Source organism: Xyrauchen texanus, chromosome 1 (genome assembly GCF_025860055.1).
Source record: "Xyrauchen texanus isolate HMW12.3.18 chromosome 1, RBS_HiC_50CHRs, whole genome shotgun sequence".
In the NCBI taxonomy this organism is placed as follows: Eukaryota; Metazoa; Chordata; class Actinopteri; order Cypriniformes; family Catostomidae; genus Xyrauchen; species Xyrauchen texanus.
The window spans coordinates 23,505,594-23,522,552 of NC_068276.1; the positions used below are offsets into that span (position 1 = coordinate 23,505,594).

The window sequence follows — 16,959 nt, forward strand, 5'->3', positions numbered from 1 at the left end:
GTCAAAATGATCAACATTGTCATCAAATGCATACGTGTTGAATACCTTGATGGCATCATCTCCTGCTACACTTTATTTTCTCCGAATTCTCCGAGACTCCGCTCGGCTCTGCGAAATTTAAGTCATTCTGAGATGCTATATTATATTTTTTGTTAGCCTATTTGTTGGTATTCAAATCGAGTTGCCTATTGACAGTTTCTCTCTGTGTACGTTTGACATCTTTGAGATGTTTATGATTACGAATGTTTGTAAATCTGATCTTTCTAAGATGGTCGGCACAACACTGGCACTGCATCGTAACTGAGCACAAAATTTGTAAGTGACTGTGTATAGAGTCCATTGACACATATTAAGAAATAAAACAGATTAAAATAATAAAACTTATTAAGAAATCATAAATGTTTACCGAAACACTTTATGAGAGAGTCCTAGTTATAGCACGGAAAAGCTAGTGTATTAACTTACTGCATATCACTTTATCATGGTTTTGTGGATGTAATATGTAACTGTCCTGCTGAGGGGAAAAAACATCTGAAGGTGGTTGGCTGGTTTTAGCTGGTTGCCCAGCCTGGCAAAGCTGGTCAGTTGGTTTGTTTTTAGAGGGGTTTCAAAATTTCTTTAACCAGCCTGGGCGATCAGCTAAAACTAGCCAACCAGAATAATCTATCTATCTGTCTGACTGCGGATCTGTCATTCTGTCTTACTATCGAGCTAGCTAGCTAGTTGGTTGGTTTGTCTAACTGTAATGTACTAGTTTAAACTTTCAGACAAGGCTTTATCAACCCAACATAAAAATGGTCTTGATAAAATGTATCTAGTTTATGTTTTTGTTAATTTTAGTGCTATGAAAGAAATTGTCACCCACTTTTGAGAGAACTGAAAAAAAGTTTTTCTGTGGAACTGCACACTTACTCTTATTGGTGTCAAAAAGATGACTAATATATTTCATTACTTTGGCATATTTAATACCCCATATATATATATATATATATATATATATATATATATATATATATATATATATATATATATATATATATATATTGTTTCATTTGTGATAAGTATATGAGAAAAGAAGTCATCAGTGCCTTCTTGTCACAGATTTCTCAGAATTCCGGCACTTGTACGTACACCTATGCTCCAAGGTCGTTTTTGTTAAATGCAATAATATTATTATTAATAGTTAGGTTTTTTTTTTTTTTTGTAAAAGCTAAGCACTCAGATTCAGCTGCATACTGTAGGATCTATTTCTGCTGCAAAAGTCAAGGGGAGCAAAGCATGCACTGAGTCAACAGCACTGTTCAGTGTAACACATTAGGAGCTGAGAGAGACAGAAAGATAGAGGAGAGAGAGAGATTGATCACGGTTGGGTGATGGCTGTGGAGCTGGCATAGCTCACTGCTCGCTACTGGGGGATGGGATGGGAATTCTGGGAGGAGTTTAACAGTGACCTCATACTACATATATTGGAAGTCTGAACCGGCATTTACTTAATATTCCCTTTTAATCTAACCGTAGTACAACAAAAGCTTACATCTATTCAGCATCTGCCAATTTGTCCTCTGTATCCTTCACGGGTCCAACAAACGACGTAGAGGTAGGTAAAATTCCACTCTGGGCAGCTTTTATTAAGAAAGGCTTTTGCTCGTGCAGACTGTGTGTGTGATCGTTCGACGCGTTTGAACAATTATTGTAGTTGGATTTTCACGTTTTCAAATTGTCATTAACATTTGCTGTCCATTGCCCCTTTTGCGTCTCCCGGACATTTTGATCGACTCACATTAAGGAGTAGCTACCGTCTGACGAATAAGCAACGATTTGCCAAATTTAAGACATTCCCCTGAGAGTCTGAGACGCTATATTATATTTTGTTAGCCTATTTGTTGGTATTCAAGTCGAGTTGCCTATTGATGTTTTCTCTCTGTGTACGTGCGACGTTTTCCAGTTTATGCAGGATGCTTGTACTGCATCGTTTGTGGAAAAGGATAATTGAGTAAAAAAATAAAAGATAAAAAAAGAGACAAATGTACAGATGTCTAAATAGAGTATATGATATACTATCTTTTGTTCCTCAGCTTGAAGTGTCAAAGCATTGTGCACAACGTATGAAAATGTATTTATTTATTTATTTATTTTGGGCGACATATACCGGTGGCCTTTCTTAAATTAAGCTAGAAAATTATATGAATGCACAATCTTCTTAAATTTCTTCTGAAGGCTTAGATATATTAACTATGTGTCGTGTTAGATGATTTAAACAGTCTTATAAGGGAATAATGGTATAGCGCAGCCGTAGTTTTGCATTTGGGCTATCCGAGTGGGGGCGGGGCGAATTGAAAAGATGCTGAGAACACGTTATCAGCTTTTTGCTGAATCTTCATTGAAACATCATTGTTTCGTTATATCATTATATCTTATATTTATGGATAATAAATGTTAATTCACGACAATATGATTCAAAAACGGTAAAGCGGCTATACGACATCTCAGCTGTGTAATTTGCTTTGGAATATAGGCCTTCACTTGATTTTGAATTGAACAAAAGGCAACATTGAGCTTATATCATTCTCATGTGCTTAAATGTTCATGCCGGAATTTGGGGGTAAAGAAGCGAGGCTCATATCATTGCTATTTTCCAGTGGCATGTGAATGCCCATGCTGACATACCATACCTCCACTGTAGCTACATGATCAACTGCCAGAAGCATGAGAAGCATATGGCGTGTCCTTTTATTCATGGATGTGTGCTGCAGACAAGCTGCTGCAGTGGTGTAGGCATGCATGCTTCATTGCCCATTTTATGATGCTACATTTACTTTTTGATGTTGCTCCCCCAGTAAACACAAATGTATTCACAATTGTTTGACTGATTGTTTGATCGATCAATATTTTATTATCCAAATTCTCAGAAATTTGTTTTGCGCCTGGTTGTACATGGTCATCACCATCATGTGATGATGCCAATTAGTCTAGCAGAGAGGTATGCTGTCCGGATTATCTTAATTGAAATAAACATTTGCATCTGTCAAGAATGATGTTTATTATCAACATAGATGTTGTTCGTTATTCACTACAGTGATATTAAAAATGAGCCTGATAACTCATTGATTACAGTAAGTCAGGTTCTCTAGTCTGATTCCTCAAACTGCTGTCACGCACCTTCTTCTTCTTTTTTCTTTTTACAAATGATGTAATGACGTATAGAGGTCGCTGACAGAGAGCCACTGAATTATTACATGTGACAGGTCAGAACTTGAGTATAGTATACTGATGCATTGATGGTTTAAACCAACTGATGTGATTTTATGCTGACATGACAGCAAAATGGGACTACATGAAATAAGAGAGGGCATTTAAGCATAAAAGCACTGAGTTGAAAAGAATGGTGAAAGGGACATTATTTTGCTCAAAGAAGGTTACCTCTGAGCTCACATAATAATGAATTTATATAACAAATAGAGCAAGGGCATCTACTGCAATACAATGGCTAGTCCTCTAGATAAAGATAGAGCGACAGAGAGGAAAGGACAAAGAAGGAGAAAGGAATAAACTGGCAGAAGAGATTGGGTGATCAATTAATTGGAATGACATATCCATTTTATGATGCATGAGCATAGATTACCTACTGTAGAATATGGGAGCTATTCTGTACTTAAAGCTTATTTATCAAGTCTATAAAAATGTTTTTAATAATAGAGAATTATTAAAATGGCATTTACTACACTTATTGGATATGTCAATACAAAATCTATTGCAATAAAACATTCCAACTTCATAAGAAGAGAATAAAAGTTAATCAATGTCTTTATCCTGGTGTTGGAGCATATAAAGTAATCTTTAATACCTACAACTGTACAGTGTGGATTACCCTCATGAGAGTCCACTTGCCCATAGCTGTAATCATAAGCAAGATAATTATTAACCCTTCAAGGGTCTTGTAACATGTTACATGGCACATGTAAAGAATACTTTATAAATACAGCATAGTTTTTGGTACTGGACCAAATGTTTTTACATAATTGTTTAAAGGTGCACTCAGTATTTTTTTCCCCATTAAAAAAAGTTTTACTCCTACATTTTATTTTACATTTCGAAACATATGTATAAAATCATGAGCACTCACATGAGATGAGGACTCTAGTCATATCATTAATCTTATAGCCCCTCACTCCCTTCGGCCTCACACACTCTCACTCACACCCCCACCTCCAGGGACAGCCACCCTCACTACTGCACTCTCCCAGTCCGGGGCCCCTCACTCCCTTCGGCCTCACACACTCTCACTCACACCCCCAAAGCTGTTTTATTCTACATAGGGCAGGGGCACCCTCATGGGGGCTGCCATTTTAGAATCACATGACCAGCTGAATACTACTGGCTTAATCTCAGTTACTGTTATCAGACGCTTCCACGCTTGGATTAAATTAATCATGTCTTATTGTGAACTGTGAATTTCTACAATGGCTTCTGTAACTGAAAATGTGATTTTGAATGATGCTGCATCCACACCACTAGGTGTCACTGTAAGTCCAAGATATGAGCGCACCTTTAGCTGAAAAAAATATTAAAAACGAAGAGTTCCTTCCATTGTCTTAATGGTATATTTTGACCCATATGAGGAGAAACAGATCAGTGACCTTTCACCTTCAGACTTTCTGGATTTTATGCAGCTTAAAATAGTTATTTGTACATATATGAATCAAATTTGAACTAAAATATTTCACATTTTCTCAAATTTAGTCCCTAGCCCCATACTATTCTCTGGCCACCTGTATCACTAATATGTTGTAAATACGTTTACTAACAAATGTATTACCCCCAATGGTAAGACCGATTGGATGTTATTTTCTCTGAAAACATTAGATGTCAGAAAGAACTGTTACAGCACCTTCTTAAACCCCCGTAACACTACAACAACTTGTTTGATATTAGCGGGAAGCAATGGATTTATTGCAACATATGTGAAAAGTTTGCCCATTTTAATGGCTGGAAAAGGATATAGAGATTCATTTTTGAAATAGACATGTACTATTTTTGTCTAAAATGTACACTGTTGATTTTCTACAAGCGGAATGAATCAGAAATTGCTGTAATATAGTTGAGATAATGAGTTTAAATTCTTTTAAAATTATGTTAATTCATTAATATTTAGGATGTAGCCCTTTTTTCCCAATCATTATACACTTTGGGGCCACAAAAGAAAAAAAATGAATTAATGGGGTTGAATTTGTGCATTTTTAATGGTTTTAAATACAGGTCAAAAATGGTCTGAAGGACAAAAGAAGGTTACAGTTTCTTATGACAATAGGAGAGATAAGGTGACAGGATTTTTATTTATTTATTGTATATAGTAATAACTATACACCGTGTATTGTATTTTTACATTTTTATATTTTTTACACCTTTATACAGGAAAGTAGAGGGAGACAGGAAATGATGGAATGTAAGTGAAATACTATATGTGCAATTTGATAATTTACTGCATATAATGCTTAATTATATCACAGCTTTAATAGAAAGTGGGCATATGTTTAATCAAGGTATTAATCAGTTTTTAGTTATATTAACATAAATAATTAGTCATTTAGCAGACACCTTAATTTTATTTAATTGTACTATTTTACAATAAAACATTGCACTGTATACTCAAATGCCTTGCTACAGTGCCTTTGTGCTCACAGATCCCTCCTCGTGGTGTTTGAATTTAAAATCTTTTGGCATTACCAGCCCAGATCTTTAACAACTAGTCCATAGCACCCTGGGCTGTGGTATGGGTCTTCAGTATATCAGGAAGATCCCACCAATGCTCTGATCATCTTCTCCCAAGAACCTTTTTATCTGCTGGAACACCAGTACGCCACAGAACATGTAAAACAAACAGAGGTTTAGCCCGGGTGAGACAGATTGTGTCCTTCACCTTTTCATCAGGAATCCTCACATTGGTCACCTACACTGATTCTTTGTTTTTTATTCCAAGTAAGTTGAAAGGATAATCTTGCTTCCTGATGTTCTACTTTTTCACAATCATCCTCATCTTCAATGGAAAAAAGAAGTGTCATGAACATTCATGATGTTTTTGGTTCATTGTGATGTAATTGAAATAACTCTGCCTAAGGCCAGTTTATATTCTATCCCATGGAAAGATGACAAGCAATGATATAACAGCAGAGAAGGACTTCATTTGCATTTATAAAGCTTTTTGAGGATCCGTGCACAAGATACAGTACTTTATGTTCTATTTTTACAAATACTTGTAATTGGTGCTAATGTCCAAAGAGAGATTGTCCAGGTTTTATGTATATTTGCATGCATCTTCAACTGAACTAAACAATTTAAAACAATCTTCTGGACCTCACTAAGGGACAGTTATCCATCTCAAAAGACTTCACTAACCTTGTGGAATTTGCTAATTGGCCCCTTGATATTGCATTCTCTTATTTTCAGAGCTAAATTCATTTGGGGTTAATAAGGGTTACCTATACATAGACAGGACATTGGTTAGGTTAGAACTAAGTTAAGACATTGATTCAGCCCAGTGGATATATCAGACATCTGTTCAGTTTAAGCAAACTATCCCATTGCAAATGCAAGGACAAATGAAAGACTGAGAAAGATAGTCTCATGGAAATGTATTGCAAATATTGTATAGCTATTGGCAAATTAACCATGAATGAACAGTTTTTGTCACAGGCTCACAAAGTACTGGCAATACTTGTTTGCAAAACCCAAATAAGCTTTCAGAGATGGTTGGGTTTACACTGCTACAGTGGTGCGTCAATGGAAAAGTACCAGGTATTTCTCTACCAGCATGGGCCCAAAGGGATGCAAACAATGTTTTCTCTGTGATTTGTTCACAGTGAATCTCCCACTGCACAGATTTTAAGACTTTCAATCCCTCTGACACTCACTACCCATGTATGCGTGCCTGCACACATCTGCTTACCCATCCGCTACATCTTCCCTAGATGTCTCACACCATTATTTCCCAAGTCCCTTCAAAAGAATGTGTTTATTTTCGACTGGGAACCAGAGCAATGCTGTTCAGTGATAAAATAAAAAGGATTAAGGGCTCCGCCATTAGGAGGTGGAGATATCTGTGTATGTGTGCTGGCAGAGGGGTGACTGTCTAACATTTGGGCACGGTTACAAGTTGCCACTATTGATGCCAACCTGCTGCTGTGTTGGCACAGGAAGATAAACACTGCGACATTTAGCACAAAACCTTGCATTGCCCTGAATGTCACTGTTCTATGCTGAGCTGATAAGGACCCACAGTGTTTTGTAATTGTCAATCTTTAACACTCTGGACACATAAAATAGCACATCTACCACTTTGCCATTTGTTACAGGGGAAAGGGGAATATAAGTTGAAAATAAAATATCACATAGAAACTCTTTTTGGAAATCTAGGAAACTTACCTCAATTATTAAATGCTGCTCAAGTTGGAATCTCATTAAATCTTTTTCCATGATTGACTGTGCCTCCAGCTGTAAGGATGAAGATTGAAAACAGCCTGCCATGCTCTCAGCTCCCTGAGGCCCCTCCACAGACTGGGCTACAGTTTACAGTGGCAACAGACGAGGACTTTGATGACATCATGGCTATGAGCAAGGATATCTATGGTGGCCTGGACTACCTTCCCTCTCGGTATCAAGCCTGGCTGCAGGAGAGCAACCGCATTGTCATTTTGGCTCGCAAACAAGGCAAAGTGGTATGAAAACACATTGATATTATGTAGGTTTTGCAGTGCATGTTCAAGGGTCAATTCATTATTTAATTTTGAAGATAACATTTTTCTTGTGAAAGGCAGATGTAAGGAGGCACACTATTGGATAATAGGTTCAGATTGAAACGGAGAGAAGCGACAAGCAGCATTAAACATACACCAAAGACTGTCCGCTTCCTTAGATATAAAGCAAATGCATTGTTTGCTCTTTATGCAACTGCATTTTCCAGATTGCTCTGGAGTCAGTATGTGTTATTGATGATGGGGAGACCATGCTGGTGGAAGGGCTTCGTGTTGCCCCACAGGAGAGGGGGAAAGGTGTGGCAGGGGTTCTTCTCCGGTTTTGCTCTCAGCTGGTTAAGTCCAAGTACCCTGAGGTTAAAGTCAGCAGATTGACCAGAGATGACCAACTGGGGCCAAAAGACTTCCAGAAGTACCGACTTATCACCAAACAGGTAAGGACCACCAAATGTAAACGTTTTGCTCAGATAAGGTTTTGATGTTTTATCTTTAATAGAAATTGCTAAAGCCGCATTGTCTTTATTCTGTCACTTAATTTATATATAAAGGGAATTCTCCTGGTGCGCTTCCGTGCTGAAGACTTAAAATTACGCCTTGCTGATCTTGGGCCTAATATCAGTATTGCTGGGGAGGGTTCTTCCCCAACAAATACCCCAGTCCATTTGGAGCCTGCAGAGGTGCATCAGCTCTTCTTAAGTGATGTTCTAATGCAGGATGTCCTCCCCAATGCCACCATCGTTCAAGATTGGCAACCCTTCAAGCCTCTTCCTAGCAACATGGCCATCCTTCTGAAGAAGGACATTGATTGGATGGTTGATGATGCCATGCATCCAACCATGGCCAGCCTGTGCACCTTCCCATTCCGTGTGCCAATCGGAGATGACTGGTACTACCTTAACATCGACATGTTTGGCAAAGACCTAGTGCTGGCCATAAAACTGCTATTGTGCCACCTAAGGTGCCACACTGGCACTCTAAAGGGTTATGTGATGTGTCAGGTGTTCCTGGAACCAGAACTCTGGAAACCTATGGCGGATTTCTTTAGGGTGATGCTTAAAGTGGAGTTGGTGAAAGAATACACTGAGCAGTGCGTTGTGGAGTCTGATGTTGTTTAGTAAAGGGATGACAGCAAATGGAAAGGAGCCTCAGAAACCCTTCCCTTAAAATTAGACAACAAAATTACATAAACAGGAGGACCTCCTTCAAATATGACACTTAAAAGAAATTCATACATCCATAAAAAACATCTAAATTATCTACTCAAATGGGATGGAAAATACGTTAACATTATTCTGCTTGATAATAGAACTTTCTTGTAGAATTTAATTTAACAAAAAATTATTAAAATGACATGTATTTAATGGAAAACAAACAAACCACAAAATAGAAGCTTTTTAGGGAACCTAATTTATTTCCATATGCAGCACTGTGAACAGCGGCACTGACAGATGGGACAACTAGAGACATCCTCTCATGCGCTCTGGACAAAACAGGAGCAGTTGCAGATTAAATAAAAATGGGGACCCAAATGATAAGGTTTGTCCTAGGCTCTCCCATTTCTGTTGGTGTCATTGGCAGTGAATGCATATTTTCTCATACTGAGTTGCGAAGAAAACTGCACAATCTTTAGGGCACTTTATGATCAGAAATTTGATCTTACTTTAGTGTCTGTTGCTCTTTCAGGAATTTGGCACTGTAGCTGCTAATACTTAGAGGAAAAAAATATTTCTGTTTAATTGGAGACTTCACAGGCTACCCATATACAGATCTAAATTGCCAATCTTAGTACAGTTTTATTAATACTTTTTTTTATTAATCTTAATTGAAATTACTAAAATTGACTCATTGTGAAAAGTAATCTCAGTTTAAGCAGTTGTGCTATATCATTTTTCAATGCGCATTAAAAAATAATGAAACTCATCGTTTTAAATAATATTTCCTCTAAAAGTACTTTGCAGTGTTTATAACTCAGTGTCTAAATATGTCTAGCTGAGAACTTTGCTTGTACATTTAGCTTACAGTCTAATTTATTTTGTATTTATTTTTTTGTTATGTAATTGAACTTATTTGCTAAAAATATATTGTCAGTATTTGTAGTTAACTGTAGATGCAAAGTGCAATTTCAAGTACACTGGAATATTGTTAGTTGTACATTAAGTTAATTAATTAACAACTATTAATGAGAAATACAATTTTATTTGATTCAATATTTATTTCTAAAATAATTATAAACTGACTGATACTGTTTGAGTTATAGGATGACATTTGAAAATTACATTAAAATACAAATGACAGTAAATATTATTAGGCGTATTTATAGTACACTATATATATATATATATATATATATATATATATATATATATATATATATTGTAAATAATACATGTTTTTAACTAAATGTTATTTTAGTTAAGACATCACTATGTAGTCAATAATAATTTTGTTACATTTTAAGTATGAGTTAGAAGAAACCCGATTTAAGGAAAGGAAATTTAGTGTCAATGCTCCAATGTAAAAACATAAGATAATTCTTTCATCAAAACCCATTACCCCTGAACATTTTTAGAAAACTTTCACTTTAAGGACATTAAGAAATTATCTCAATGAAATGAACTTTAAATGTGTTTTGCAAAGAGAGACAACCTCTTTGCCTTCAGTGGACTTGTGAGATACATCCATGGAATCTGGAAAACCAAACCCTTGTATTCTGGACAGTTGAACACCTCAGCTAAATAAGAGGCAACCACTCATTCCTCTGGGAATAAAAAAATGTAAGGATAGTTTATTTCCCTTTTTAAAGATGACAGTGATCAATAATCCAGTGGAAAAGAATGGATGAAGTCACCAATGCTTCTTTTCAAGATTCTGACATACCATCTTCTCTTGACCTTGTCTTCGTAGAGAAGGATGGTGAAGATAACCCAGAAAAAAGAAGAACAGAAAAAAGCCTTCAAACATCCTCAGATCCAAATTTAGTTAATTTGCCCCAAAACCAGATTGCTGCATGCTCTATCCCTGATGTACTATGCCAGAATGAGAGTGAGTGAGTGAGCGAGAGAGAGAGAGAGAGAGAGAGAGAGAGAGAGTCCACTTTAGCAAATGCCTCCCCTTTTGTTCCTCCAATGGTGAAAATGTTGAAGTTAAATGAAACACAAAATATATTATCATCTAAAACAAATGTTTCTGTTTTAACTTAATTTGCTGGACTTAGAGCTGTTCTATGAACTTTGCTGGACTCAGAGCTGTTTTATCAACATCCACTGACAAAAAGGAGGCCTCCTGCCCTCCATTTGGACAGCTGCATCTAGGACTTGTATTGCGGTCTGTATTTATAAAGGGCAAACAGGCTGCCATTTTTGATCCTGGCATATGCTTATATACATTTATGTATGGGTTGTAAGGAACATGAGATCATTGTTAAACTTCTTTCATGGCTGAAATCTAAAAAAATATTTAATGTCTGCTGTGTGCTTTAAGAGAAAAATGGTCAAAATCTGTTTCAAAATATAAGGTCACAAAGCACAAAAAAAGGATTTATTCTTCAGATTTCCATTACATAAATGTAACCTTTAAAGTACACCCTTGGTAGTAACTCAAAAGTGTCTATTTGCCTTTAACAAATAGCAAGTGAACATCAAATTACATTAGACCCAAGCTTTTGTCTTTGATATGCTTTTTTTGATTTTCCTTTTTTTTTTAACACCTCAAAAGCACACATCATAATTAGACATGATGGTTTAGAGTCCCAAAATGTATATGGTTTGCTGGTTTTGATATACATAGTGCAATGCATGTATTAGTGCTTTGTATTATGCAGTAGAGGATTTAATCACTGTCCTATATTTAGTTGTTAATACCTTTTGGTCACTTTTTTTTTTTTCAAAACATTTATGTGAATGACATTTGATAATCCAGTTATCATTGAGGAATTTTGTTTTTACTTTTACCTTTAAACTCCACCTTCTCTTTTTTGCACATTCAATGTCTACAGTAATTGCCTTTCTGGGTATTTTGTGAATTGTGTAGGAGTTTGTAACCCTATATATTACACAGGTCCCAAAGCCAGGGTAGGGCCACAAGATCATAACAGGTTAGAAGAATGTGACCACCTGATGGTATAGAGATGTAGAAGATACGCTGCCTCCTGTTTCACTGGCAAACACAGAGTGAAATTTAAACCCATTTCCTTCAATTATGAAGTGGCTTTTCACTTTCTTTTTCTGGAATGGAAAAATAAGAAGGGTCATAGAGGGAGAAGAGAGATCCAAGGTTCTGCCTGGAAAAAGTGAGGATGTGATCCAGATCATGTTACATTCTAAGAAAAGAGTAAACACTCATTTGTTTTGTGAAGATGGCAAAGACATGAGATTGCTTGACAAAGCATTATTTGTGGCAAAAAATGGAAATCATCATTAGCACAAAAGGTGATTAGGCCAGGTAGAAAGGGAAATATCAGGTCATAATCATCTGCGTAGGTAGACCAAATAAGAGTGTCCCTTCATGTACTACATATTTCCTTGAGAGAGATATTTCCTTTTTGTCCCGTACTCTCAGTGATATTGTAGTTGCACATTGCCTGGCTTGTTAGACTCAGCACTGAAGTAAAACCATAGGTGCTGAGACCTAAGAAAGCCAATATATATAGACAGGACTTGTTATCCTGTATGACTGTGAGCCAGTTAAAGTTTCAGAGTTTTTCTCCAAGTAATTGAAACTTGATACAGAGAATGTTATCTTGCGTAGAACAAGGGTTCACCCTAGATTCCATTAACCTTCTACCTGATCCCCTTCAGCTTGACACTGTAGAGGGCCACATGGAAAGAGTGAACAGGAGAGGTTAAAATAAGCAGGCTGGGTTCCAGTCTTGTCATACTAATGCACTGTCCTCTGCTGTTTTTCCAGATTTTTATATTCTGTTCATTTGACTATTCAATGTTTTTTTTTTTACTGGCTGCTTTGTAATGATTTGAAGGGCTACAGTATACACTAAAACAATATTTTAGCCTATTTTCAAGATATATCCATTTCAATTTCATATTTGTTTTTATCAAATTAAGTTGAATAGTCTTGAAGAAAATGTAATAAATAAAACTTGCATTTTTTAAGATTTGTACATTTTATTTGATTAAAGATTAGGCAATTCAATTAGATGGAAATGTGTTATTTAATTGAAATGGATACATATTGAAAATAGGCTCAAATATTTTTTGGAGTGATACAGTATGTGTATTGAAAATTGGAAGCAGCTATGTATTGCATGTTTGGTGAACGAAAATGAAGGCAAAACCACCAGGGAGATTTTCTATTCCAAGTCATCTTTCAAACATTACAAAAGTGAAAACTAAACTGAAAGTCGTATAGTGGCTACATGAGTTGAATTGCTGATTTGCACTATCAGAGCTCCAACTCTGCTTCTCCCTTTTTTGTTTTCCTAAGAAAACAAACACTGTGGTTGTACACAGACTCTTCTCAAATGGCTAAATCACACAGGTATTTTCACCTGTGGTGCACCATGCTATTTTATTAATCTTCTACCGTATTTAGGGGGAAAATGCAAATGGATCCCAATGCAAAGTGTATTTTATGTAACGCCATGTCAGAAAAATCTGACTCAGATTGGATTGTCTATAGCATACTGGATTTACCATTCATCTAGCTATTCAGATGTGCTGCACTTTATACTGTAGATATGTAGATATTCCTAAGCACACTGGGGGATCTTCATTAAAAAATCTGTGTGCACCTGTACCAGTCATGGTCATTCAGTGGATCAGTATATATATTTTTTGTAATGGTTCTTTGAAAAGGAGCATAGACCTGTCTGCATAATGTTTTTAAATGTAAGGATATTTTTATTGGTGTGCTCCTGACTTGATATTTATAGTGGTAATACAGCTCCTACTTAATGACCATGGTCTGAATGAACCACATGTCTCAAACCATTGGGTTGGCCTGATGGACATATTAAACACTATCAGTAAAGTAGGGACCATGATTTCTACACACCTCAAGAAGGTATAGTGGTTTGAATGTCATCTATTCTCTTGATGCAGCAGTGGTTGTTGAGCTTGTTTTCACTCAAGTCTTCCCATTATTCCTAGATACACACTGGGTTCCATGATTTGTGAGGAATATTTGAAAATAACCTAGAATGGGAAACTAATGTTCATGGTGTTTACACCAGAAAATATATTTCTTGAAAACTCATGGCCAACTGTTAGTCAAGATGGTGAATACAGTTTAATTCTGTTCAAAGGCATTTTCATTATATGATAATTTTTTTGTTTTTAAGCTTTTTTATTACCGAATATGGCTGCTTATTATCAAGCAGTGATGACTAATGGAAAAGTATTTTAGTGTTTTGTTAACTTTGTCTGTTTCATTTTTCTTTTCTTTTTTTTCAGAAATTGTGAGATTTGAAGTACTATTTTAAATACATTGATTTAAAAAAGAAAAAAGAAAAGGATAATCCATGAGAGGTTTTTGAAATGTGCATGTTGTTTGTGTGAGTGGGTGGCCAATTTACATGGCACACAATAACCCTGTAATGATACATTGACATTTAGAACCAACCAATCATATTGGAATTGGCAGCAATGAAAGAGTTAATGGTGTAAGTTTAGACAGGCTAAACAAAATGGTGTGCTTTTTTTTTTTACTAACACTAGCCATATACATACATGAGAATCAATTTTAGAGACTATATGCTTTGTTAACTGTTTAAAAAGATGACAAAATTTGCAATGAACTTTTTTCTTTTTGCTTGCAATGTACTATTGTTGTAATTGTGTGCACCTCTTCATACCTCTTTTTCTTTACATACTTAACAAATAGCTTACCTTGAGCATCTTAACATATTGAATATCTTTACAAATGTTTCCGAAACTAAGAATTTTCACTTCAATTCAGCGTTACAGCAGCAGTCTTATCGTGTGTGTGAACTCTTGACAGAAGTTTAACTTTAGCACTTCTTTATGTTAGTATTGTTGTTGTTTTTTTATTTTATTTTAATATTTTTTCTTTTTTTATAGTAATCTGATGACAAGGATGGAAAAAGATGACAAAGATTTACAGGACTAAAGCAAAATGTTAAATTGAATCATCATTACAAATCCTGGCTGGTAATCTATTTTTCACAAATTATTTGCAGAATTTTTTCATTGCATTTACTGCATGTTAAATGTTCCAACAAATGTTAGTAAGATATTGTAAATTAAGGATCCTGAAACAGATCCATGTGCAATTAGACATTTGGCATGAAGTAACCATATGTTACTGAATTAACAGATACGCCAATGGCCATTACACTAGGCCATGTGCACACATATTTTCACATTAAAATACACAAATTAAATGTGTGTATTGAATATGTACAGGAGACAGTATGACTGAACAAAGGATTTATCTATGTAAATAATTTACATTAAAAAGCTTAGTTAACCTATGATGTCGAAGCTATACCTCTGCAGTCATTTGTGAATTGTAATTTTATTTACAATTTTCCAAAGATCACGTTTAATGCAGTAGAAAGCTAGAAGATAATCCGCCTTGAAAACACACCTGTGATGTTTCCATCTTGCCATTTAAAAATGCCCAAACCCATGAGCTCAGCACACAGGGTCTTTCACAACACATTACTCAAATGTTTGAATTCTATTTCTATTCTGTATGTCTTTCATTGAGGTCTTTCATAGGTATTTGAATATTTGGAACTTTAATCGAACTCTTTGTATTGCAGCTGTTATGACTGCAATATAAAGTTGTATACTGCAAAAAGACATTGAGGTCTTTCAGAGTTTCTTGTTTAATGTCACCCTTTTGTTGTATTTTTGCTGGTATTAATTTACCTTTCATTTAACCTTTGAAAATACTGTTTGTTTTGTCAAAGTATATGTCATTACCATTGTAACACAGTGGCAGTAATGAACACTTTAATAGCAATAGATGTAAAACAGTAATTGCTTTGCAATGAACAAATGATGGCAGATAACAACTTTACATGACCTCATGTGGCTAATATTTTTGATCAAATGAAATTGTTAAGGGACTGATGAGTTTTTAGCTACTTGTAGATTTAATGCAGTATAAGGATGAACAAATAGCATAGTTTAGGTGTGTTATTCTATGCTAAGTGATGCTTTGAATTTATGTATTAGTATAATAAGTATGCTTTATTTCTCAATGGTTAATCAAAACTTAGTGTTAGAAATATTTGTGTGTTTGTCTATCCAACTGTATATTGTATTGCTATTTAGCAATAAACCAACAAACAAAGAAACAAGGAAAAAAACAAAAGAACCCCTAATACAGCCCTTAAACAAACAATTCATTGTTAATGATGGGTAAATGCAGTTACATTTAAAAGTGTTACAAAAGAAGGAGTAAGACTGAGGAGTTTTTGTTCTAGCAAAAAGATAAAGGTCAATGTTACAGTTACACTAGGATTTTTTTTTACTATACAAAACAAAGTTTAACAGCAGATGCACAGCAGATGCTTTCAAAGAGACTTACATTACAAAACAGTACACAAAACACATGACTGACAATTACCAAGACAAGCAGCTGAGAATACATCATGCTTGCTAAACTAGGCCTTAATGACCAATAATAAACTCCTTACAACTGCAGGTAAAATTCTACCTTTTTTTTCCTATCCTGGTCATTTCAGTTTTTAATTTCTAGCCAGGTCACTTAGCAAGATATTACAAATAAGTTATTTAATTTTTTTGTATTTAATATTTAATTCATTTTTCCACAAGGATTGTGGAAATGGAAATGAGAAGAGGAAGGTCATTATGAATTTAGAACTCACCTCATATGTCACAATGTTAGCGGTAGATTCAATATAGTCTCTCCCTGTAAAATCTGCCAAAATGTTGCCCAAAAACCTGTGTTCCTCAGTGACAATTTATTGACCATGCCAAAGTTTAGTGCTCTGTCCTTGCACTATTACACATTGTTAGTCATAAAAATGAATGCACCATATAGTATTATAGAGAATGCATGCACATGAAGATAAACAAATAGACTTCATAAGCAACAAATATGCAGACACAGGGAAGAGCAAAATAGGTTGGTAAGGAGTGAGATAACGGAAACAAAAACAGCTCTAATGCAGTAGGGCAAGGATATATATATATCAGGCAACAACAAATGGTGAGAATGTGAGAATCATCTTTGCCGAACCATGCTGATGTGCAGCTGTCAC

General features: G+C 35.5%; 1 protein-coding gene across 1 annotated transcript; it reads left to right on the forward strand.

The window, feature by feature from the left end:
- The first annotated feature begins 1,402 nt into the window (after nt 1-1,402).
- On the forward strand, nt 1,403-10,118 carry LOC127637032 (histidine N-acetyltransferase-like). The gene is made up of 4 exons (XM_052117917.1): nt 1,403-1,597; nt 7,489-7,712; nt 7,958-8,182; nt 8,297-10,118. Exons 2-4 carry the CDS (start codon nt 7,497-7,499, stop codon nt 8,861-8,863), a joined length of 1,008 nt encoding a protein of 335 aa, XP_051973877.1. The 5' UTR covers nt 1,403-1,597; nt 7,489-7,496; the 3' UTR covers nt 8,864-10,118.
- The last annotated feature ends 6,841 nt before the right edge of the window (nt 10,119-16,959 follow it).